Consider the following 24,910-nt stretch of genomic DNA (forward strand, 5'->3'; position numbering starts at 1 on the left):
GAGTGGTCTTTGAAGGGACAGCCCACAGAAGCAGTCTTTTCTCCTCACACAGCCACAGTTTGAGCTGCATGTTACCAAAGGTGCTGGTAGCAAAAATAAATATCCAAGCGAAGTCCACCAGGCCAGGCTGTAAAAGGAAGCCGTCGTCGGTTTGCGTCTCCAGAACACGTCCTCTCCTTGTGCATTTATGAACTAACGAAAGGCACACACAGCCTTCAGAGCCCTGTATACACACAGGCTGGGGGCAGGGGGCTTAGTGATGCTGCGTTCTAGAGAAACTTTAAAAGCATCAAATCACACAGGTCAGGGAAGCGAACGCCAGGGCGGGAGGCTGGTCCCTGAGACACACTGGGGCTCAGTGCACGATTTTAAACATTTCTTACAAGCGGGAACTTGGAGACAAAGACAGACGGTGCTTTATTCTGTGCCTCTGCCCTTTGTCACCAGGGGAGAGACACAGCTTTCCCAAGGTCCCCATCCAACTTCTCCTTCACTAAGACTTTGTGATGTTGCCATCTGAATCCACCCTAAAAACACAGGGAAGGCCAGTTGGTAAGCATGGATGTGGGCAGGAGTTTGATGCCAGTCCTTTCTACTACTTCCTACCTAGATAAGATCTTAATCACAGCCCCCAAATTATCTGGGCTGACATTTATCAACGCCCGTCCTCCATGCCGCCCGCGCTGGGCCATCGGCCTTTCTTCCTGGCCTCCCTCTCAATGGAAGTTAATTCCGAGTACATGATTTATCTTGCTGGGGAGCAGCTCCAAGGCGGCCCACCTTTTCAAAGGGCGGGCCGGGAGTGAATTATAGCCACGCTGTCCAGTGATTGGGTTCCGCGGGGACGCAGAATAGGCAGCAGTGTGTCGCCTGATGGGATGCTGGGCCTTTTCAGCCCGTGAAGAAAAAAGATTAGGCCTCTGACGGCGGGGCTGACAGGCGAGCTTGGGGCAGCAGACAAAAGGCCGTACCTGAAAGCCGGACGAGCCCCTGCCCTGAGGGGGTGTGCACACTGCCCTGACAGGCTGTGGCTGCATGTGCCCCATGCCCCCACCTTGCTTAGGCCCTCCACCTCCTGCCCAGTCCTTTCTCTTCTCTCTTCTGCTCCTCTCCTTCTCATCCTCTCCCGTCTGCCCCCTCCTCTTCTACCTCCTTTCCCTCCTCCCCTCCCTCCTCCTCTCTCTCTGCCCTCCTCCCCTTCCTCCTCTTTCTCTTGCTCTCCTATTCTCTCCTCCTCCCTCTCCCCACACTCTCTCCCCTCCTCCCTCCCTTCCTTCCCACAGCAGTCCTTGCACACCAGGGTCCCTCACAGTGCCCTGCCTGGCTCTCAGCCCTTCCACAAGAATCCTGCCTCTGTGTGGATTCCTCCCCTCCACAGCCTCGCCCTCGGAAAGAGGGAGAATCTTGCCCATCACGCCACTCCTCCCTGCTCAGCACAGGGAACACACAGAGGCCTATGAAGACCTGCCCCCACCCAGGGGTGGCAAAGGGCAAAGCTGCTCCCTCCTTTCTGCCCTTCCCAGGGGACTTGGCAGGCAGGCTGGGAGTGTGGGCACCACAGGGACCCACAGCTGAGAGTGGGAACGGAGCGGGTGCTGCAAGTCCATGGACCCAGATGGCTCCCACGACTGTCTAGACTCCTGTAAACTGACCCAGGGCAGAGCCCCTCCAAGTCCATCATCTCTGTGTGCTCCCCAGGCATCCCTCAGAGTTTTCCCGGCCCTTCCCCTCGTTCTAACCAGGCACCAGTTACCCTCATGTTCTCCATCTTACTCAGATTTTGTCAGTCTCAAGCCTCCTGCTCTTGGCACACCCAGTCTTGCTGAAAACAAGAATACAGCACTGTTTCCATCAATACAACCCATGTTCTGTCTCCACACGTGTGCTCCATGCCTCCCCCACAGCTCATCTAGAAACCCTCTGGCTCCCATGGCTGCTTTATCCAGTACCACAGGGATTCCACAGATCAGAGATGTCAACCAGGGGAAGAATGTCACATCAAGCTACTCTTGACCTCTCCTAGAAACAAGCCATTGCTTTTGTATAGATATGTGTGAATATTTGAGAAATGGGAACTACTAAAACAGAACAAAATACTCTGCTCTGGATTAAGGGTCAAGGACAGATGGGTGAGGCCTGACAGCTAGAGGCAGTATGGAGTGGGTGGGCTTTCCTGAGGCCTCCTGGGCCTTGTACCAGTACCGACACGGACTGGATGAACAGGATGCAGGTGTGCACTGGTCCCAAGGTCCATGTGGGACATGACCCCTGATACTCCCAGGGACTCAGTAGTCCAGAGGATCAGCATCCAGGGAAGCCACTATCCTCCCAACCTACATGAAAGGAGCCCTGTTCTCTGAGGCTGCCCAAACTTTGTGAAGCCTTTTGGGTGCAGAAGAGGAGCAGAACTGTCTACACCTCAGAGGACTGATTATCTCATCCCAGACTCAGGTCCCTTAGGACTCCCAGATGTGCAGGTTCCCATGTTCAGCCAGAGCAATGGGGAGAGAAAAGGCTGGTGACTGGGGGAACAGAGTATCTTTGGTACCCCTGAGAATGTCTAAAGACCCCATTTGGAGTCTGCCCTATATGTGGAGAGCAGCCCACAGCCTACCCCTTTACCTGTAGATAACACATTCCTGAAGCTCCTTGTAGGGCATAAGGTAAGCATCGTTGGGCAAATGTTTCCTGTCCATGGAAACAAAGAGACCCCACTGGTCCCAACTTCAGGATGATGGGTTTAATCTTCAGTCAAAGATGAGAGGGAAACTCCCCCTAACCCTGCTCCCACTGAGTGGGAGGCTGCTCGCTGAGGACCACCTTACCAAAATGCAGAGCCTCTCTGATGGTTGCTCAGTAAATCCCAAGCCATGACTCCCTCCAGCCTGATACTTCGATGGCACACTAGGGCCTCTGCAAAGACTAAGTACCAGACAGTTATTAAAAGCCAGTCAATTTCTGGAAGCTCTGTGGAGAGAAACCTTTCTGTATCTGTTCATAAAGCTGCACTGAGCCACACATGCAGGAGAAGGCAGAGCCAGTGTCCTTGGTGGGATGGGATGGCCTACCTCCCTTTACCAATGGTAAAGTCACACTAACAACGATTAGAAGTTGAAATCCGCAGCTTTTAATCCAGCTGAAGATGCTGGCAGCATATCAGTCTGCAAAAATGCCAAGGAGAGAAACATTCCCAGGAGCCGGAAGATTCTCACCACCAGAGACCAGGTGACCCCCACCTCACTGGTTGTCGCACAGTACACACCTGTTTTTGGCATGACTTTGTTTTGACTATTTTACTGTCTGGAAGAATCCATGTTAGAGCAGCAAGGGGTCACTGTCTCCGCCTGTGGGGCTTAAAGCACAGGGCTGGCGCTTTGTACTCCGTCCCTAGCCTTATAATGGCAGCAACATGCTCTAGAGTCGAGGCCTGAGCTAGCTACACTGTGGCTTCCAGGTTAGTGAGGACAGAGCCTGGCTGTACATGCTGTGCTGAGCTTCAGCCTCGAGCAACAGCAGCACCAGTCTCTCAGGACTTCCATCTACTCCCAGGGCAGATGTCAGCATTCGACACAGTGCACACACCCTTCAGCATGCACGTCATTAGTACAAGGTGATCACTCCAACAGTTGGGCTAGATCCAGACCCCACACCACATATGAAATCAACCTTACACCAAACACTGAGATCCACAGTAGGAGAAAGAACTTTAATTACAGAAAAATCAAAACTTAGGCTGGGAATACAGCTCAGAGCTAGAGTGCTGTGACAGTGTGTCCCAGACCACAATATCAGGATGTTAAAAGCCCCAAACTCACAGGTTTGCCGTGATCAGGGAACAGTATGGCTCGTTCTCCGCTTCCTGTCACCTGCCACACTGTCTGGCCCCCTCTCAGACAGGAGCCTCAGATTCTGTTTAAGTTGACCTGCATTCTGTGTTGATCACCCAAGAGACTCCAGGCCCAGGCTGGACATGCAATGGCTACTGCATGGGGAGCCTGGCAGATGATCCGGTGAGTAAGACCAAATCTTGGCTGAGCTGAAGAAGGAACCGAGACCCAGGGGCAGGCACCCTGGGGAGGTGGCCCACACTTGGCCCAAAGAGTTCTCAGGGATCATGTATCTCCCAAACAAGGGAAGGTGGTGCCAAGGTGTTAGTCCGGCAGGAAGGACAATAGGAGACTAGAATCTATCCAGAACGCTCTCCATAATTACTGTGTTACCCTCACAAGCTCACCACAAACACAGCCACAGGGAAATGGGCTGAGACCAGAGAAGTTAACCAGCAGGTGTGTTGAGAAGAGGCTGCTGTCGGGGAGATCTGTGGGCTCCCTGCCCAGCATTAAATGATATATACTTAAGAGATTGCTCTATTTACAGTAGAATTAGCTGTGCAGACTGACACCAAGGATCCGCTGGCTTCCAGATTCTGAGCCTGCTAATCCTTCCTTAAGCCCCATACGCTAAACCACCTGGGTGCAGAATCACGAGTCCAGGCTCCTTGGGGCCCAGCCACTCTGGGTAGGAGCCACGGCCCCCATGGCTGCATGCAGGCCAAGCCATCTGCAACCTACCAGACTGGTCCTCAAGACCAGCAGGCCAGAGCACCAGCAGGGGCAAAGCTGGCAGGGAACAGTGTGGTTCTTGCACACAGCACAATTAGAGGCCATCCTTCTATAACTCTGAATAACAGACATCATGGACCCTCTAAGAGCCTGTGTCCTCCTCTGAGGTCAGGGTAACAGAAGATACCAACACTCAGTGACATCCAGTGTCCCCACCCTAAAGGGGTGTGAAGAAGGCTATGCTGGAAGAAATAAGGAGTCATGGGGCTGTACCTGCCCAGCAGGAAATAGCACCTGTTGGGCCAGAGCTGGCCAATTATACCCCTGCTGCCCACCTGTGGAGCCCCAGCAATGGGCAGTGCCACCTCCCTGATGCTCAGCAAACACACCCCCTTCCTGTGTCAATCCTGGCCATCCATTGGCATTCAGAAATGAGGAGAAGCAGATCCCTTTATACACCCACCATCACTTCCTGCCACTCCAGACTCCTGCCCTCCCATCGTATTCTAGTCTCTGCCCCTCCCTTGGACCCCAAGGCCTTGCAGGAGACCCACATTTCACTCGACAAATGGAACTTTACTCACACTCCTCCCTCACTAAAGATCATTCCTTCCCTAACACCTGGAGCTAAGCTGGTTTGCCTTGAACAGGCCATAAGCCCTCCATTCTAACCCTCACCCTCCACGGCTTCCTGCCCTCCCTGATGGCCAGCATCCGGGTTCTGGAGGCATCAGGTTCTCAGTGACCCCCAACGCTGCATCTCTCCTACTTTCTACCACAGCAGCTTCTGCCTTTTATGGCCTGTGTCCTTTCTTCAGGTTCCAGACAGAATGCTCCCCCGCCCCAATTTATCTGAAGAGCCCAGCTCTTATCTGAACAAATATTGTCTGCCTCTCACACACATGCAATTGCAAGGCTGGCCTTCTATCTGCTGCTCTCTGTGTCCCTGGCCTCTGGCTTACCCAACATGGCTCTATCAATGTGCTAAGTGATGAATGGGGCTGGTACCCCTTGGAAAAGGACTCACTGGGGCAAGAGGAGCCTCACTCCAGTCCCTTCTTGACCCTGGGCCTGCACCCAGGAGTCTATCATCAGAAAACCAAAAGACAGCAACTTCCTGGAGTTAGAGACTGGGGAGATCTTGTGGGGCCTACTCTACCCTTACCCCACAAGAACATGGTCAAGGTAATTTCCAGGGTCACTGAGTATGACTGGGTGAGGTTTTGGTGCTGTGTTGCCCGTGTGGATCCACCCTGCTGCCTTGAGCATCTCCCAGGGCCCTGTCCTGTATGAGGAAGAGAAGGGGAAGGATGTTGTAAACAGAAGTGGCCTCCTCTGGCCCCTTTCTCAGGGACCTGAAGCCAGGCTCCCGAGCAGCTAATTAGCATGCTGTTTGGGCCTGAGTTAGGAATGTAATTACTGTTGGAGGCAGAGCCCGCCCAAGGAATGCATTCTGAAGGTTACCATAGGAATCCAGGGGCCTATTCATCCCCGCAACACTAATCACAGTCATAAGGAAGGGATTGGGGACAGGCTGTAGGTTAACATCTGATGAGATGCCCCGAACAAAGCCCCCGGCACTTGCTCCTTAACCCTTTGGGGTCCAGAGTGATGGCTACCTAAGGGTACTTGGTCAGGTCCAAGTGCCAGGTTCACCACTGTGCTTCCGTGAGAGTCCACTGCCTGGCTACTGGTGATGAGAGGGTCCTGACCTTTGAGGACCTGTCACCAAAAGAAACACAAGAAGAGGTTGGCTGGCTCTTGACCTCAAGGTCCAGGTAGAATCCTTCAGTAGATTTATGGGCAGCAGAGGTCCCTCCCCTTAGGGAAGACTCACTTCCTTTGCTTGTGAGAGGGTTGGCTCTCATGGAATAGCCCTAAATTGCCTACCTCCCAGGCATTCTTAACTGGACCCCTTGGGTAATACTGCTTTGTCCTGTCCCCTAGCTGCAAGGGCCCTGTCTTCTAACATGTACCCTCTCATCTTAGTGAGTATTTACCCTTCATCCATGTGTTCAGTGCCTGTGTTGAGTACCAACTGACCAGGAGCTACTAGGAGCTGGGAGGAACAAAAAAAGCATCCTTGTCCCTCGGAAGTCATAGTCTTTTAGTGGGAATGACAACAGCTTAGAAATGCCCAGCTAGAAACAGGATGGGACCCATGGGAGGGGGCTGTGGGTCCTGACTGGAGATGGCTTCACTGGGGTGTGAAAGCCAGGATGTCCTGCTAGGAAGCAGAGGAGCTGGGTCTCCAAAGAGTCTTCCCTAGGACTGAGCCCACGGGAACTTTTGAGAGATGTATCTCAGCCCTTTCACTTGGCCGGGCTTCCTGGTTTCTTGTGCTCAATGGGCTTAGGGCTGCTTAAGGGCAAGCTTGAGCATGAATCTTCTTAGTCTCTGGAACAGGCCCCTAGGGGCCCTGCCTGCTGCAAAGGTCTGCATTGTCCTAAAACCCCGGCTCCCCCTGGGCTGTGTGCCCAGGGATAGTGTACACAGGAGCCCTACAATATGAGATCCTACACAAAGGCACCTGTCTTCCAGACCCTTCCAGGACCTTCCAGCACCTTCCATCAGGACAGCAGCTCCTGGATGTCTCTGCCCAGCCTTCTTGCCTTCCATGCTGCCTCCCTGGTCCCCACAATGGCACTTGCTGGCTGGAGTCTTGAAAAGAGTAGCAGGGGCAGCGCACACTTACATCCCAAGCCACGCTGTTCTCTGCAGACCTCGGGGGACCTGCCTCTGTGGGAATCACCATTCAGTGGTGGCCTAAGAAACTGTGTTATCAACACTAGGCCAGGCGCAGGGAGGAAGGCAATTTGTTTGTGAATTTTGCCCTTTGTTATGGAAAGCTGCTGGGTTTTAAAAAATTGTAAAGGTTTGAACCGTTAACTCCCAGGGTAGTCCCGCCCAATGGCTGGGGAAGTTTGTGGATGTGTTTATTTCTTTAAAAAAAAAAATACAGAATTGCTGTTAAGTAGCCATATGCAAATTTCCTGGGGCCTGTTGATTTTATTCCCTTGAAATCTTATTGAAAAGGATCAACCCCACAAAATGGGGAAAATTGTACACTCCAGAGCAGCCCTGATTTCCTCAGGCGCTTCCAGACTCCAGGCCTCTCTTTGAAGTAGGTTGGATTCTTTCAGGAAAGATGTGGGGGTTGACTACAGCTTCCTCACTCTTCCCGCCTCGCACCCCCATTCCAGGGATGCTCAGATGGCCCAGACCCCATCCACAGGTGTTCCGCACTGCCCCTGCAAGCCCTTTGCCGGTGAGTTTGAGGGCTGGGGTTGTTAAGACAGTTATAGAGAAAGGTGGCTATAGAGTCAAAATGAAGCAGTCACAAGTCACAGGGGTTGTGGAGGGGAGGCTGGGATAGCTGAACTGTGTTCCCCAAAAGTCTTATATTAAAGCCTTAATCCTCAGTGTCCAAGAATATGACTGTTTGGAGACAGGTATTTATGTGGGTGATTACATTAAAATGGATCTTTAGTTAGCCAAGGACTAGTGTTTTTGTAAGAACAGGTGCTCAGGACAGACACAGGACAACCACCATAGGACACAGGGCACTGTCTGTAAGGCAAGCAAAGAGGTCTCAGAAGACAGAGCCTATCATATCTGGATCTTGGACTTGAGACAATAAACCCCCAAGGGTTAATGCCAACTATGAACATGAAGTGGAAAGGCAGAGCCATCCATCATCCCACCACAGGCCCAAGTCAGGCCACTTAAGACAACGCACTCAACTACTCCCGCTCTAGCCTGGGATGCTCAGAATCCATGTCCTCTGTCCCAATCCTACTGATGTCTTCAGCTTCACCTGGAGGATGGCAGAAGAAAGTATGTCTCGCCACATTAGATCACCTTTGTCTGTGGAGAATCAGGGTGATATGCAAAGCACAGGACTGCCTCTGCCTATGTACCCCTCAGAAAGGCTAGACACTATCAGGACAGAGTCCAGAGTTCCTGACCCTCTAGAGCAGTGGCTCTCAACCTTTCTAATGCTGGACCCTTTAATACAATTCCTCATGCTGTGGTGACCCCCAACCATAAAATTATTTTTGTTGCTACTTCATAACTGTAATTTTACTACTGTTATGAATTGTAATGTAAATATCTGTGTTTTCTGGTGGTCCTTAGGTGACCCCAGTGAAAGGGCCATTCGACCCCCAGGTTGAGAAGCATTGCTCTAGAGTCTTGCAGGGTCCCAATATGGACTCTACCCCTTGACTCCTATCCTCAATAAATTGGTTCCACCTTGGATGTGTTTAGAGACCAGCAACAACCCAAATCTCCTATTTAAAGCATTTAGGACAATTAAAGGTATGTGCTTAGCTAGAAGTCTCTACCCATCTGAGCTACCCTTTGTCCAAGGGAAGCTCCACACACAGAATAGACAAGGCCAAAATCCGGTTTGTATCCAAACCCAGCATGGGGCAGAGGGGTCCTGAATGCTGGTCAGGGCTCAGGGTGGTCTTGGAAGGCTAATAGGTAGATCTCCAATTGCTGCATATCCAGAGGTGTCTTCTAGGACAACCTTTGTTCCCTCCGTTTCCTCTTTTAGGCAGTTGTCCATCCTGGTGCTTCTGTGTCTAGGTGGGCTGGTCTGCACCTCCCTCAAGAACACAGAGAGGACAGCTGAGACACACTTCCCTCCTCTACTGGCCTTGCCTTGCTTCATCTGACCACCTGTGTGTCCTGGACTCACATCTACCTGCTCTGAGCTGTGAGTTCTCTGACATGGGTCCTCTACATATTTGAAAAGACTTCTGAGGCTCTGGTCTAGCTAGGGGTCCTTCCCAACTCTGCCTTTGACTGCTCTGTGAGTTGGGTTTCTGTTTAAAAGATATCTCACTGCTCCAAGTTCGGGAAAACCACTGAGCACTCATCCTTCCTCCCACGAAGTGTGGACAGGGGTTGTAGTGCCTGGCCAGCAGAGGTGGTACCCAGCTTACAGTACCACTGCCAGGTCTGGCCAGAATGTGGGAATTGGAGGGAGATGGAGGAGGGACTTTCCCAACTTGGCCCTGACGCCGATATCATCGTACAAAGGAAGTTCCAGACCCTGTTGAACTGGGCTAGCACTCTTTAGTTTAAACTGAAGTCTCACTACTGTCCACCACCGCCCTTCTGTAGGTATAGCTGTTTATTCTGGGTGCCTGCCACAGATATCCCCACTGACACTAGGCCCCTCCATGTGAGTTACTTGGGGTAGATGATGGACAGACTCAAACTGAGCCCACTCTCTTGTGCCAGGATCGTCGAGGCCTCACCAGCTGCTGGCCTTGGCTTCCCCAAAGGCCGCTGCTTCCCGAGCCATTTGGAAGGTGCCTGGACGTCCACTCGGCCTTGTGGGGCGGCCGCCCATTCAGCACAGATAAGCCCCTTTAGAATCAAGGGGGAATTTAATTCAGTGCCTGAGTGACAGCACGAAGATTTATCCCCTGGCCAGACAATACAGCCCTGGGGCTTTAATCTCACCCAGACAATGCGCTGCTTCTCGGCCCTCATCGCGGCTTTCCCACGATGGCTGCTGATTAGCAGAGGTGCGTTGGATGGAAGCCACTATCTCTCAAGGAAGTGTTTGCTCCTCTGCCCAGGGCGGAGGGAGGAGATTGCCAAGCAATCTCATCTCAGCATATCAAGGGGCACAGCAAGGAGGTCCCCTGTGCCTTGCAAGGTGCCAGCCATGAGAAGGAGTCATGTTCAACTCCAACTGCATTTTCCACGAGGGAGCAGCTCCCAAAGCTTAGGACATCATCTGACCCTGCCCCAACCGGTGAAGCGAGGTCAAAACATCCCCTCTGGCCCTGGAGTGACATTAGTACAGATTCTGTGAACCCCGTCACCTCTCCCCTTCAGGACCACAGTGATTCTTCCTTCCCCATCTCAGGCAAGGCCTCAGATGCACAGAGTCCACCATGGATCACTAGAAAAAAAAATCAACCAACCCTTCACAGAAGGATGCTCACTCATCGTTCCTGCCCAGAAACATCATAAGAGGCAGCTTATTCCTGGGCAGTGAAAGGAGCTCCGGGAATGTGGAAGGAGGTGTGGGAGGCAGTTCTGAGGGCCTCACAGGAAGATCTGGCCTGGTTCTCCAAGGCCATGGGACACTTCAGAAACCTTATAGAGGACTTGTCCATGGAAGGACAGTGGTAACCAGTCTACAGAAGTATTTGTAATCCAGTGTCAAGACTGCCCTGTCTGCTGCTGCTTAAAGAAATAATTGTAGAGAGCGTGTAGGAATCATTGCTGCCACTGATGTGACTTGACTCAATTTCCACTTGGAGTTGGGAGTCTCTGTCTCGGTTTCCTCATGTGATGCTCCTCAGCAGGGTTCTGGACACCAGCTCTCCTTGGCTATATGGGTGCAGCCCACTGGGTGTTCAAGCCATTGGATCTTCCAGATCCAGCTTCTATAGACCACACTGTTCCCACTCATCTCCTTCCTCCTGCAAGGCCTCTGCACACAGCCCCAACATGGGCCCCAGAAACACACTCTAGAAGACAGAACCTGAGCCCCATAGTCTACTTCTGCTCCCAGCTGGCTCAGCTCAAGGATGTTACTGTGTTCCCTAAGCCTGATAAACCCACCTCCCAGATCTGCTCTGGCCAGTGATAGAGGAACGGCCACTTCCTGGGGCCAGCAAACAGTCGGACACTGACAACAGCAATCAAAGCAGCCAACGTGCAAGAGGAGTTAGCCTGTTCATTATTATCACACAGTAGGGCAGCCAACGTGCAAGCAGAGTTAGCCTGTTCATTATTATCACACAGTAGGGCAGCCAACGTGCAAGAGGAGTTAGCCTGTTCGTTATTATCACACAGTAGGGCAGCCAATGTGCAAGCGGAGTTAGCCTGTTCATTATTATCACACAGTAGGGCAGCCAACATGCAAGAGGAGTTAGCCTGTTGGTTATTATCACACAGTAGGGCAGCCAACGTGCAAGAGGAGTTAGCCTGTTCGTTATTATCACACAGTAGGGCAGCCAACGTGCAAGAGGAGTTAGCCTGTTGGTTATTATCACACAGTAGGGCAGCCAACGTGCAAGAGGAGTTAGCCTGTTCGTTATTATCACACAGTAGGGCAGCCAACGTGCAAGAGGAGTTAGCCTGTTCGTTATTATCACACAGTAGGGCAGCCAACGTGCAAGAGGAGTTAGCCTGTTCGTTATTATCACACAGTAGGGCAGCCAACGTGCAAGCGGAGTTAGCCTGTTGGTTATTATCACACAGTAGGGCAGCCACCATGCAAGAGGAGTTAGCCTGTTCATTATTATCACACAGCAGAGTGACTCGCTCCAAATCACTCATGGAGCCCTCCTCCAGAGACAGACACACCTGCCCAGCCGTCCCTATAGCTCTTCCTTCCCCTTCACAACCTTGTCCATGAGCAGAAGCCAGCTCTGAAGTCGGCTGGGAGGACCTCATTCCATCCTCAGATACACAAGGATTTGACCCTACAGTTTCCTTTTAGGGGCAAATAGAGGTTCAGACCCATTCCTGTCCATGTCAAAAACAGGGTCTTCAGCTGTCCATACCACAGGGAAGACCTGGGTCTACACCGATCACCACACTACAGCATAGGAAAGGCCAAGTTAGAGACCTCTCCACTCTGCCACTCTATGGATGACAGAAGAGGCATGGCGCCATGCAGGAAGTTTTCTGGTCCAAAATCCAAAACCATGAGAGAGGGTCAAAATATAAAGGGTGTGAATTCTGTCCTATAAGCACATATTTTGGAGAAAATGAGGATTTCTTCTTTCTAAAAATTGTCCCAAGCTGGGTGGTGGTGGCGCATGCCTTTAATCCTAGCACTTGGGAGGCAGAGCCAGGTGGATCTCTGTTAGTTCGAGGCCAGCCTGGTCTATAGAACGAGATCCAGGACACACACCAAAACTACACAGAGAAACCCTATCTCAAAAAACCAAAAAACAAAAATCTTCCCATGTACATCATATGCCTGTATGCTGTGATGATGTCAGAAGACAGCATCGAGTGTTGGGCCGGGGTCTCTCGCTGTTCACTGCTGCCTTCTCCAGGCTTCCCGGGGCTCTCCTGCCTCTCTCGCCTCTCTGGCAGGAGTGCCATGATTACAGATGTGTGCTTCAGCACCTGGCTTCCCCTGGGTCCTAAGGCTCCAAACTCAGAACCTCATGCTTGTGCTGCAAGCGCTCTACTTATGGAGTTACCTCCCTATCCCAGAATTTCTTCTTTAAAAGACTGTTTACAAACTAAAGAAACTTGTCCAGAAAACAGTGGTTGGTGTTGTTTAGGACCATGGCAAGCTAGACCTGGTTTCGGTACATGGAGGAAGGCATGCCAGACACACAGGCATGGCACCGCTGCTCCCTGGCCACTGTCTGTCAACCCTGAAGATGTGTCTCATTAGCATTTCTGCAGAGTCACCTTGTTCCTCCAGGTTGGGGCTCAGGGTCTTAGGGGTTTCTGCTCCCACTATAGACCGTCTTCCTTCTACTGGGACAACTGGGCTTCCTCCAAGCCGACCACTCCTGAAGCTAGGTGCTTGACTCAAATCTCAGCTCAACTCACACCAAGTGTTAGAAACTGGCCTAACAGTTGCTTTTTAGCCTATCTCATGAAAGGAAGAAAAAAAAAAAACCCAAGGTACACTGGCCAAGCTGGGGTGCAGCTTCTGCCCATGAGGCTGACCAGGCCTGCTGAGCTTCTGTGCGGACCCAGGACCACATCCTGATTGCCCAAGAGGCAAGAAGAGCTCTCCATGTGGCTATCCCCAGAAACTTACTCCAGATCTGCCTGAAATTCCGTGCAAAGATGCTCAAAAGGCCAATCATACATGTCTCCCCATCCTTCCTCCAAAGGATGCAGAGACCAAGTCATAGATCAGGCAGGGTGTCTTGTTCTGGTTCCCACCCTCCAGCCGGGGAGGAAGACCAAAGGCCTCAGGCCTCTCTCCACACACCTTAAATGAACACAACACAGTCTGAGCCTGAGGAACATCTGACTAGACGACCTCGTAAGAAAGCAACTGGAGACAGGAGCTGACAGGCACCAGGGAGGCCAGGACTGCCCAGACTGCTGACCCAAAAAGCAATGGGGTGACTAAGGGAGAAGTCATACTGCCTGGACTGAGGCTATACCTAGACAGTCCTGGGGTTAAGAGTCCTCAGTTAAAATGGGGCAGAAAAACAGAGAAGGACGCAAAGCTAATTCTATGATTTTCCTTCCTACTGGGGCCAGGAGATGACTATGGCTATTTTTGGGAGATCCACAGGGAAATACCTAGGCAGTCACAAAGCCATGGGTCCATCGGAGGACAGAGTTCAGGGCAGCAAGCACCCTCAAGCCTGACAGCCCAGGAGTACCCCTCCTGAGAGTTACATTACTGGACTAGCAGGCTGTTACTGCCGGGTCTCAAGCAAGCCGCCTTCTACCTGCCCCTGGCTTCACCTGTATTCCATGGAGTCTATTGTACTCCTGGTGATTACATAAAGACATGTTTAGAGGAGGGGGACCCTACCTGGCCTGCCTCCTCTCATTCATGCTCTAGGACAGTGGGTCGCGACTCCCCTGGTGTCACATACCAGATATTCTGCATATCAGATATTTATATTACGATTCATAACAGTATCAAAATTACAGTTATGAAGTAGCAACAAAAGTAATTTTATGATTGGGGGGGTCACCACAACATGAGGAACTGTATTAAAAAGGTTGCAGTATTAGGAAGGTTGAAAACCACTGCTCTAGAGGATGTCTATTTACTCTTGTTTGGAGGGTAGTGGAAGTTTTTTCTTTCTTTTCTTTTCAGATTGAAAAGAAATGTTTTATGTATTTGTGTGTTTGTCGGCAAGTTATCTGTAGCATGTGTGCAATGCCCAAGAGCGCCAGGAGAGGGCATCAGATCCTCTGGAACTGGAGTTATGAGCTGCCCTGTGGTACTGGGAACTAAACCCTGGTCCTCTTCAAGAGCTGCAATCCCTCCCTCCATCCCTCCCTCCCTCCCTCCCTCCCTCCCTCCCTCCCTCCCTCCCTCCCTCCCTCTCTCTCTCTCTCTCTCTCTCTCTCTCTCACACACACACACACACACACACACACACACACACACACACACACACACACACGCTTTTTTTACATTCACTGAGTCAGGTGTGGTGGTGCATGTCTTTAATTCCAGCACTCAAGAGAAAGGCAGGTGGATCACTGTAAATCTGAAGCTATCCTGGTCTACATAGGAGTTCCAGGCCAGCCAGGGCTACACAGAGTGACCCTCTTTACAGACCCTTTAAAAAATACACAAATGAACGTCAACTAAAGCCCATTTCCTATGAGGCCACATGGGAATGAAGGTGTGAGGATGCCCCCAAGGCCTTCCAGGGTCTAGTGGCAGGTCTCTGTGTCCTAGATCTAGATGTGGGGCTGCAGAAGGTCTGAAGTTGAAGGAACATCTCTCTAGGATACACTTAGGATGTTCAGGGCACCACAAATAACTAAGGAACAGAGTCAACAGAATCATGACCTTCTAACCCCCTTTGAGTGGGACCCAGTGTCAAGTAAATGGCTCTAGGGCACATGGTGCCACCCCCCTTGCTCCCCCCCCCCCCCCCCGTGCCAAGCATTTAAAGAAATTGAATCCAAATCCCTTTACATCCTTGGGTCCCCTGGGCGGCCCTGCAGTTGGGTTGGGGGAAGCACTACCTACATTTTCAAGGCATTTTGAGAGCTCTGGGGACCAAGGGCTCTCTTGTGGGGGTCCAAGCTAGATCTCACTGGCTCTGAGTCCCTACAGCGAAGGTCTCAGTGAGTTGCCTCCTGGGTCCAGCACACCTCATGGGACAAGGAGAAAGTCACCAAGAAATCCCACCTTGGAATCCCCACTGCATGCAGCCTTGACCCTCAAGCAGCTGTATTCATGTCTCCTGACATGCTAGGAGTGCTAACTGGGGCTCAAGAGGGGTGCTGACATGCCATACTCATTAAGGGACAGGCAGTTCCTTCTCTGCCCATTCACCATTCATGTACTTGCTAAACACTTTGTCCAGTTCTAGGTGGGAAGATGACAGTGTCACAACTGAAGGGACACAGTACCTCCCTCCAATTCACCCAGCTAGTGAGGCCAAGACACAGGACGGGAGCGAACGCGAGGCCCAGCACCTGATATTCCTAGCAGAATATGCAGAGACCAGGAATGTAAGGAAGGGAGTGGTCAGTTCTGATAGGTGGGCAGGAAGGGGCTCTGAGACCAGCCAAGTAGTCCCTTTGTGTCTTTAGGATTCAGGATATCTTGAGGCTTCAGAAGCACGTTTACCCTCTTTTGAAAATTAGATCCATTTTTACCAGGCAGGGTGCTAGCATGGGCACCCACTCTGGGAAGGAACCTCCCTTCTGTGGTTCTGCCATGAGAACTATGGGGACCAGACCCTTCCGCATCTTTATAGATTCCTGGAAGGCCATTCATGCCCAATGCCCTCTGAAGCCTGATTCCTCTCCCCTTCCTGGCCAGTCCTGGCTCTCCAGAAGGGAGTCTGATGGGGGAGGTTCATGGGAAGGAGTTGGAGTGAAGATAATAAGTGAGCTCTTGGTCCAGACACATCAAGTATTTCTGGGGATCCCTGGGTGGGTAGTAAGGGTAACCTTGCCCAAAAGATGAAGGTCCCAAGCACAGTGGGCCCTGAGCCATATCATGGTGACACTAGCCCTGAAGAGACCCACTCAGCTGAGGTTGGGCAAGGCAGGCCTGGAAAGGTCCTTCTATCCCCATAGCCATGCATCTGTTTGGAACCTGAATCCAGCAGAGTGAAGCCAAAGCCACCCATGGGGTCCTATCAGGCTCAGAGGTTGCTCACCACCAGCAGCAAAGGTCAGCCTGACTCAGGGCGCAGCCATCTCTCAACATGGTCACGTCTGGGCCTGGAGAACTCTCCCCAGCACACACACTGGAAGGCCCCAGAGTGCCCCACCACACACACACAGGTTAGCACCATGCACATACACTTTGGAGTCAATAACCTGTTGAGGTATAGTGGGCTCTGCCCAAGAGGAATACAGGCCAGGGCACAGACATGACTGCCTATCTGCCACTATGCTGTCATTAAGAAAGGCTCACTGGCCCAGAACATGCTGGGCTATCTCCAGGCCTTTTGAACACGTGGCCTCAGCAGCCCTACCAGGTGGACACCATGCACTCACTCTGCAGCCAGGAAGTGGACTCAGAGAGGCTGGAAACTAGCCTGATGTCACATAGCCAGCCAAAAGCCCAAAGCACCCAAAGCTCTTCCTATATGGTACACTGCTGATGTCCCCTCAGCTTATGGGAGGGCTCTCCAGTCCTTCCCCTGGCCTTCTGTGACTTCAGCAACTCAGGCAGGAATTCTTTGAACTCTTCTTTATCTGAGAAATGGGTCTGCTTTTGATGGGTCTCAGTTCCAATCTACCATTCCCAGGGACCCACACATCCTAAACACAGACCCCAAATGCAGATAATGCACCTAGCACCCAGAAAGTAATTTCTTGGAAGGAAGGCCTCAAGTGATCAAAGACCATATAAACATGCATGTACACACACACACACACACACACACACACACACACACACACACATCACATACACACATATCACATCTTATACACATACCTCACATACACACAAACACATCTTACACACATACACATCACACACATACACATCTCACACACACACATCACACACACATACACATCACACACACATACACATGTACGTACACACATTCCACACACAAACATACACATCTCACACACACACATGCACATCACACACACATACACACATCACACACATGTATGTACACACACATACACATCACACACACATCTCACACACATACACATCACACACACATACAAATCACACACACATGCACATCACACACACATACACACATGTATGTACATACACACATAACACACATATACACACATCACGTACACACATACACATCTCATACACACACACACACACACACACACACACACACACACACACACACAGGAAAATCTAAAAAATAAGTCAGGGATTAAAGAATGGCCTCAGCAGATCTGAAACAGAACATAAGGACACGACTGCCTTACTGTGGGCCTATTCCCACAGTAATCTTGAACACACCTCAGTGAGTGGGCTGGGCCAAGAATACAGATGAACACTCAAGAGGCTCCCCTGGGCACTTCTAGAAGGCCTGCCATGGGGATGAAGAGAACCAAAGCCAAGACATACCCACCTTGATCTGCAGGCAGACACAGACCATTCACCATCTACTCTGCTCTGGACGCTTCCGAAGGCTGTCAGCCCTGGGACCAAGGTCCAGGAAAGGGAGACTCCCTGTTTCTCAGCCCATAGACTTTTCACGTGACGGCTACCCGGGGCCTAAAGGAATGCAGCAAAGAGCCCCTGAACCTGGGGTTGGGTAAGGCAGGTGCCCGTGTGGCAGAAGAGGAACAGGCCTGCCCAGAGGGGAAGCTCTGGCCTCGTGAGTTTTTTCTAGCCTCAGCCAAGAGGTACAGGTTCTAAAAACAGACCCTCTGGCCTGCACGCACGACCAGCCGCCCCTCCCATGACCTCATTCTTTCCCAGCGGTTCCAATTTGGCCGGAGCTCTGCAGTGGCAAAGCGGACAGGGGCTCCAGGGACCTCGAGAAAGCCGGGTGGGAGCTGAGGAGGAAGCCGGGGGTCTGGGCTAGCGAGGTCGGTCAGACAGGGAGGAGGGCCACGGCGTGGGAACCTCCAGCCAGAGACTCTGGTGGGAACCCGAGTAGATGCACCAGGGAGGCGGCAGAGAGCTGCTGCTCCTTCCCTGCAGAATCCTAAGGGTGCTGGGCCTTTCTGGGAGCCCACTATGCACCCCAAATGGATAGGCACCAGACACACTGGCTGAGAGGCGAGTGAGAGGGCAGGCAATCCCCACAGTTCTGCAGGATGTTAGACATCCTGGGCCAGAAGTCACTAAATCATCTGTGTGGTGGAGAAAGAGTGGGAGGGGCAGGGAGCGCCCCCACCCCATCCTCCATTCCCCGACCCCCTCCCTCCCCACTCTGAGTCCTTTGATATCTTGAAGTTTCCACCAAGTCCACTCTGGGGAGTGAAATGCCAGCTACGGTGAGCCAGGGTTCTGCAGTGAAGATGGTCTCAAGATACACCCCAAATAGCTTTAATCAGTTAAGGTTAACTATCCCGTCTCCACAGCCCCAGATGCCAAGCCCAGCCCGCTACTCAACTGCCTCCTTCAGCAACTCAGGGCAAGCAGAGGAAAGGGAAATTCAAGCCTCCTTGATCCAAGGCAGGAAGGGCCTTCTCACCTTGGCCAGGCTGGGCAGTGAGAAGTTGGCCAGAGTCAGTGCTGGGAACTCCGCGTAGTGGTGGGAAGTGCTGTGGGAAGAGATCTGAGGGGTCAGAGGACATGGGCAGTCCCGACCCTCAGCCTCACCTCTGTCCTGGCGCTCCTTTGTGGCTGTAGAAGGTGTTGGATTGCAAGCCTGAGATCTCTGACCCCCACAGCAGGAAGACACAGAAGAAAACCTCGCCTCCTTCCTGAACCCAAGGGTGATTGCCTGGAGTCCATGTGTCACCAGCAACAGGGATGAGACCCTAACCTCCCAGCTACACACAGTCCTGAGAAGCCACAAGCCTCCGCCCTGATTTGCTCATTTGAACAGAAATAGCCTGTAGTGCAGAGCCCAGGGAATGGCCCCTGCTTTCCAACCAAATGAGTGTCTTAATACAAATAAGCCAAGTGTTCTGTTATTCACCAGTGTGGGAGTCACCTCTCCATCACAGCTCATGAGGACCCAGGGGAAGTGACAGCCGAGCGCTGCAGCATCCCAGGACCAGCACAGAGTTGCAAGGGGCCCAAAGCCTGCTCTCCTGGGCATGCCTGCTTTCATGATAAACCTCTGCCAGACCTGGTTCCAACACCATGCTAAGGGCTGTAGTCCTTGTTTCGAGGCTAGACTCGGGTGCTTGGGACCTGTCACCGACTCACCGAGAGAGCCCTCTCCAGCGGTGCTGAACACAGATCTGTGCCATTCTCCATGTTGTGTGCCCGTGGCCACCTGGCCATGCTCAGAGGCAAGGATAGGAATCATGGGGTGTGGCCCCCTTCCCGGCTCTCACCCAACCCCCATTTCTGCCTTTATGGCCTGCTGGCTCCTGTCTACTGAGAATTCCCCTTCCTGCAGCCAGCTCAGTCTGACATGGTCACCCTCCACCCTGCACCCTCAAGTGTTCATTTTCTGGGTCACCAGCAGCCACAGACCACACTGACTGCAGCCACCACCTTCTCCAGACCAAAGTCACTAGCCAAAATCTCCACTTCTGCTTGGCACTTCCCGAAACACGGCACCTGGCCACAGGACCACAGAAAATACACAAATCCGTGGTGACTTCTTTCACAATGTTCTTGGAGCTGAGAGTTTCCAGGGACCCGTTCCTTGTCTCGCCTGCTCTCTGCCTAGGGGTGTTGGGGTGCACACACCTCACTCTACAAACTCTCCTGTGAGTTCTCGATCCTTTTCTGAACTCTGGGACCACTGCTTGGGTGTGACAGGTCACAGTCAGTTTTACCCACGCTTTAACAGAGAACTCGAAAGCTGTCTGCCCTGGCTATAGATGGAAGAGGTTTCCACTCTCAGTCACTGTCGCCTCCTATGGAGGCCCGCGTCACCTCTTCATAGGAGGACAGGGACACCACCAACCCAGACGCCCTTTTCCTGCATAGCAACACAGCTGTGCTTAATACAGACATTTACTCCCTCAGCTCTCGCATCTGAGTATCTGTGGCACCTGCAAATGCTGAGAAACAAGGACGGATGCTGCGGGGGTGCCTGGAGTCTTGAGGACATGGAGACCAACTATACTGCTCGGTCCGGGTCCTTCTCACTGCCATACCCTGCTTCCCTGGAGCACCTCCAGAGTCCCACAAGCATTAGCTGGTTGACGAAGAAGATTCTCTAGGGACAGGTAGTGTGAGGCCCTCTTCCGGCTTGGCCCCTTTCTACCCATGCTGCAGAGTAGCTATGTGACGTCAGAAGACTGGGGCACCTGAGGGGCACCTGCTCTGTGCTTTCAGATATCCCCATACCAGGCAGTGCCAGGCAGGCTATTCTGAATTCAGCTGTTCACACTGGGTTCATCTGGGCTCAACTAGATGTCAGCTAGCCGGGGCCTGGGGAGGGTGGGTTAAAAAGGAGGATTTGTGAGTGGGTAACAGTCTTCTGTCCTGGTCAGTACAGGAGGAGCAATGGGCAAAGTCACAAGGGCAGCCAGCAAGGTTGACACTCAGGGTCTCTTGGCTCCCAAGGAGTAGGTAATGAGTTCCAGGAAGGACTGCTATGCAGTCCAATGAGACCCACAGGCAAAAGCCTTGCAGCAGCTCAGTCCCCTGTCCATCTGCCCATCCATGCAAATCAGGCCACACTGGTGCCCTGGGCTTGGCAAGTTTTACCTTGAGGTCTCTCGGCCCTTTGTGACTAGTGGGAGCAGCTTCTGCTCCCATCCCAGCCCTGGTCCCCAGGCTTGGAGCAGTGAAAACCACACAGGACATCAACCCTTGCCAAACAAGGGCTGTCTAGCCAGCCAGCAGGCAGAAGTGGCCCTCACCCGGGTACAAGCAGTCCCAGAGGGACCGGTTTTTATTTCCCACTCACTGGTCACAGACAGTGGGTGTTAGAAATACACCAAACGGTATATTTTTCTACAGAGGTAAAGAGGACAAATGCCCATCTTATCCATGCCTGAATTTTCTCCATGCCTCACCTACATGGTAGCCTCGACCCATAAGACATGGGCATGAGAAGGCTTGAGAATCGGCTGTGTTTGCTCTTAGAAGCTGGTACTTTGGGGGACACATACAACTCTCTGTCCAAGTTCCCTCTCTGAACCCTTGGGTCTGGGCTGTACTACACAGCCGCATGATGAGGCTTACCAGTTGGAGACTCAGACACAGTCCAAGCTGCTTCATTCCATGCAGTTGATTCCTTCACAGCACATCCTGTCACAGCGATGAGGGTGGATCCTTCATCCACCTTAGTCTACAGTTGTCTCCATCTCATTCTTTAGGTCCAGGCCTGGTCCCCTCCTCAGGAAGCCTTCCTGCCCCACCTACCTAAAGTGACTCTTCCATCCCCAGCACTGCAATGACACTGGATTTTATCTGAGGTTTCTGAATTCTTTAGCAACTGACATGTCCCTGGGTAGAATGTGGGTCTCCAAGGTCAGGTCTATCTCTCTCCAGCCTTATTATCAAAAGCTGTACTTCCGTGGCTCTCACAATGAAAACTTGTGGCTGTGCCCTGTCTATCGCAGGGACACTATCACCCACCTGTCTTCCATGTCCACAGTGAAGACAGTACTGTTTCCCCTCCTAGAGGCTGAAAGCAGAGTTCTCAGCCCTGCTCAGAGCTGTCTGTGGCCCTGCTAGAGCTGACCCTCTACAGGGTGGCTGTGCCCTCTGCAGCAAGATGGATTGGCAGCTCCTTCTCTGCTGCCTGGTTCTAGGACATGAGAGGAAGCCACCTTGTAGGAACGGGGTGAGTGGCAGGATACAGCTCTAGAGCTGCAGGGAGGGAGAGCAGCTGAAACACAGGGTGGACTTAGTTCTTATCAGCCCTCCTCACTAATTCCTAAGGGGTCTGAGCATTTCTGGGAAGCCCAGCATCACCAGCTCTGGGTATCCCAGCTGGCCTAAACAAAGACCACTAGGCTGCGGAACAGAGGCGCACAGGACCCTGGGCAAGTACGCATGTTCCTCCTAAGAGCATCCAGGGCTGACATCATCCATGGGTGACCACATCTCCTGACTGCTCACCCATGGGGCCACATTCCCCGTCCACACATCATGGGGATCTGAGTGCCTGTCAGACTGGGCCACAACAAATGTCAACCAGGAAAACCCCACTTGGCCCTCCCTCCAGCTTGCGTGGCCCCATGGCCTCAGGAGAATATCCATCCACCTAGTCCCTCTTCTCTCCGCTCAAGCCTCTTTGAAGCATTTAGAAAAAGTAAATTCCATCTCGACCCAAAACAGAAAGCTACTGGGGATAGGCAAGATAGCCAGAGCCTACCATCCACAAACACCTGCTCATGCTGGCTTCACGGTGGCTGCGTGGAGCAGCTGTAGACAAAGGCGAAGCAGATGAGGCATAGGCATTTGCCTGCCCACTCTGGAAACCTTGGGAGCCCGACCATGTAGGAGTCCTCCCAAGGGCCACCCCTTCTCATCACAGTCTCGCTAGGACCATGCTGGGGACTGATGGGCACACCCTCTGCTCATTCTGCAAGCTTCTGTGGCAGGTTCCCGAGAAGCCTTATGCTAAGCTCTAGTAGAGGCTAGATGCCCACCAGTAGCAGGGCAACTTCAGACACTTCTGAAAACTTGAGCAGATGTCTGCTTTCTCTCTTGGGGCCCCAAAGAAAACTCTCACTGCCTTTCGTGTGTGCTCAGGAAGTTCAAAGTCAAAAGACTAGCATGCACTGACAGAAGAGGGCCTTGGTATCAGTGTGGGAGCAGCTAGGCTGGGTTTGGGATATCTGAAAGCAGTTTTGTGTCATAGCCTGTGGCAGAGACTCACGGGTAACAGTCCTTAGAGTAGGCACTTGTTCTCCTAGAGGGGACATACACCTCAGGGAAGTATGGGAGTCTGATCTTTTAGGAAAAAAAATGGACAATTGTTTCCCCAACATATGAACAACTAGAGTGTAAAGGGAACCACTGAGGTACACATATCTCTTACACAGGTAGAATTGATCCAGAAGCAGGCCCACCTTAATTCACCCAAGGTGGAGCCAGGTTTGGCCAGTTTTCTCAGTCAGGGGACAATGGACAGCAAGTAGCTAAGTAAGCAATTGTTAGTTATTACCTTATGTGGGCTGCTCAGGGATGCCAAGAGCCCAGCTAGTGGAAGCCAGCCCACCAGGTGTACAGACAGGATATGCAGACCAAGTTCAGAACCTTAGGATGCCTTTGGCCAGCCTGGGTGGATACTCATGTGGCAAGACCTTGCACTTAACTCTGCTAACTCGACTCTATCCAGAGGGGCCTCAGTTCCTGGGGCATACCACAGGCCTTCAGTTCACTCCCACCCTATCTGGCTATCCTAGGCAGTTTGGGTCCCCTGTGTCCTTGCTGTGATGACAGATTCCAGGAACTCTGCTGGTGTTCTCCTCTCCCGCCCCATGTGACAAGTGAGCAGAGTTAAGCGATAGCATTAGGACTCCCAGAGCGTGCATAGAACCGCGGTCGGTGTGAAATCAGGGTTCTCCCGTGTCAGGGCGGCCGGAGCTGGCAGGTCCCAGGCTTGTCTAACCACTGAACGTAGACTGGGCCTTTGCTGCTGCTTGTTTTGTTTTGAGGTTTCTGTTTTTGTTTTTTGTTTTGGCTCTGTGTGTATGTACTTGAGTGGCATGTGTTATTCACGTGTGTGTACATATATGTATGCTCATGTAGAGACCAAAGGTCTACACCTGGGGTCTTCTTTTGATCTCCTTATTCCTTAAGACAGGGTCTCTCACTACACCTGAAGCCGACTAATTCAGCCAGCAAACCCTATTGAGCCTCCTGTCCCTATCTTCCCAGTGTTAGGATGAAGTATGTATCACCAAGCCTGGCTTTTTTACATAAGGCTTGGGAATCCAAGCCGAGGTCCTCTTGTTTATTGGGGTAAGGACTTTACCAACTGAACCATTTCCTCAGGCCTGAATATGAAGTATTTTTGCCTCATTTATATGTATGGAAGTTGTGGGCTGAACTTTAAGGGGAGAGCCTCATGGGGTGGGTCTTCCACAGCCATCGAACAAACGAGAGAATGAGGAATGAGTGGTGCTGGGTCCCAGACAGTGTGAAGCGTACATCTGACAGGTTAGCTTGATGGTGAGACCAGCATGTCCTGTGTCCCCCCACTTCTGACTAGATGGAAAGAAACACAGCAAAGGTGGGGAGACTTGAGCCTCTGAGACGTCCTGGATTTGGGGGAGCTGAGGGATAGGGAATTCAAAGAGGACAGAGAGAGGCTCCCTCACGTTTCAGTGGGGTTAGCTACCCCCAGAACGAGCCACCAAAGAGCTCCATGCTCAGAGGGGTGTTTCTGTTTAATTGAGGAAGCTGTCCTACAAAAAGGCAGACTGAACAATGTGCGCTTCGTGGTCTAGAGACACTATGACGGCTGAACAAGACCACAACAGGCTGCTATGCTGAAGGGCATCCACCTCTCCAGGTATATGGCCTGGCATCTTTTTGCAGCTTGATTCCAGCCCCAAGAAAGCAACTCTAGTGTACATGGACCCAGGGCAGGATATGAGAACACCAAGAGCCTAGATCTTGTAGAAGCCCATACTCAGGC

General features: G+C 52.0%; 1 protein-coding gene across 10 annotated transcripts in view; it reads right to left on the bottom strand.

Annotated features, from left to right (window-relative positions):
* Prdm16 (PR/SET domain 16) overlaps positions 1-24,910 on the bottom strand; it is a 326,632-nt gene that overhangs the window by 283,226 nt on the left and 18,496 nt on the right. The window contains exon 1 of one of the 10 annotated variants that reach the window (XM_076565799.1): positions 17,801-18,568. The exons of the other annotated variants lie outside the window; for them this stretch is intronic. Within the exon in view, the coding sequence (XP_076421914.1) occupies positions 17,801-17,834 (34 nt within the window). The 5' untranslated portion in view covers positions 17,835-18,568. Of the gene's footprint in view, positions 1-17,800; positions 18,569-24,910 lie in introns of those variants that run through there. 10 annotated transcript variants of the gene reach the window in all.

The sequence above is a fragment of the Peromyscus maniculatus genome, chromosome 2 (assembly GCF_049852395.1).
Source record: "Peromyscus maniculatus bairdii isolate BWxNUB_F1_BW_parent chromosome 2, HU_Pman_BW_mat_3.1, whole genome shotgun sequence".
Taxonomy (NCBI): Eukaryota; Metazoa; Chordata; class Mammalia; order Rodentia; family Cricetidae; genus Peromyscus; species Peromyscus maniculatus.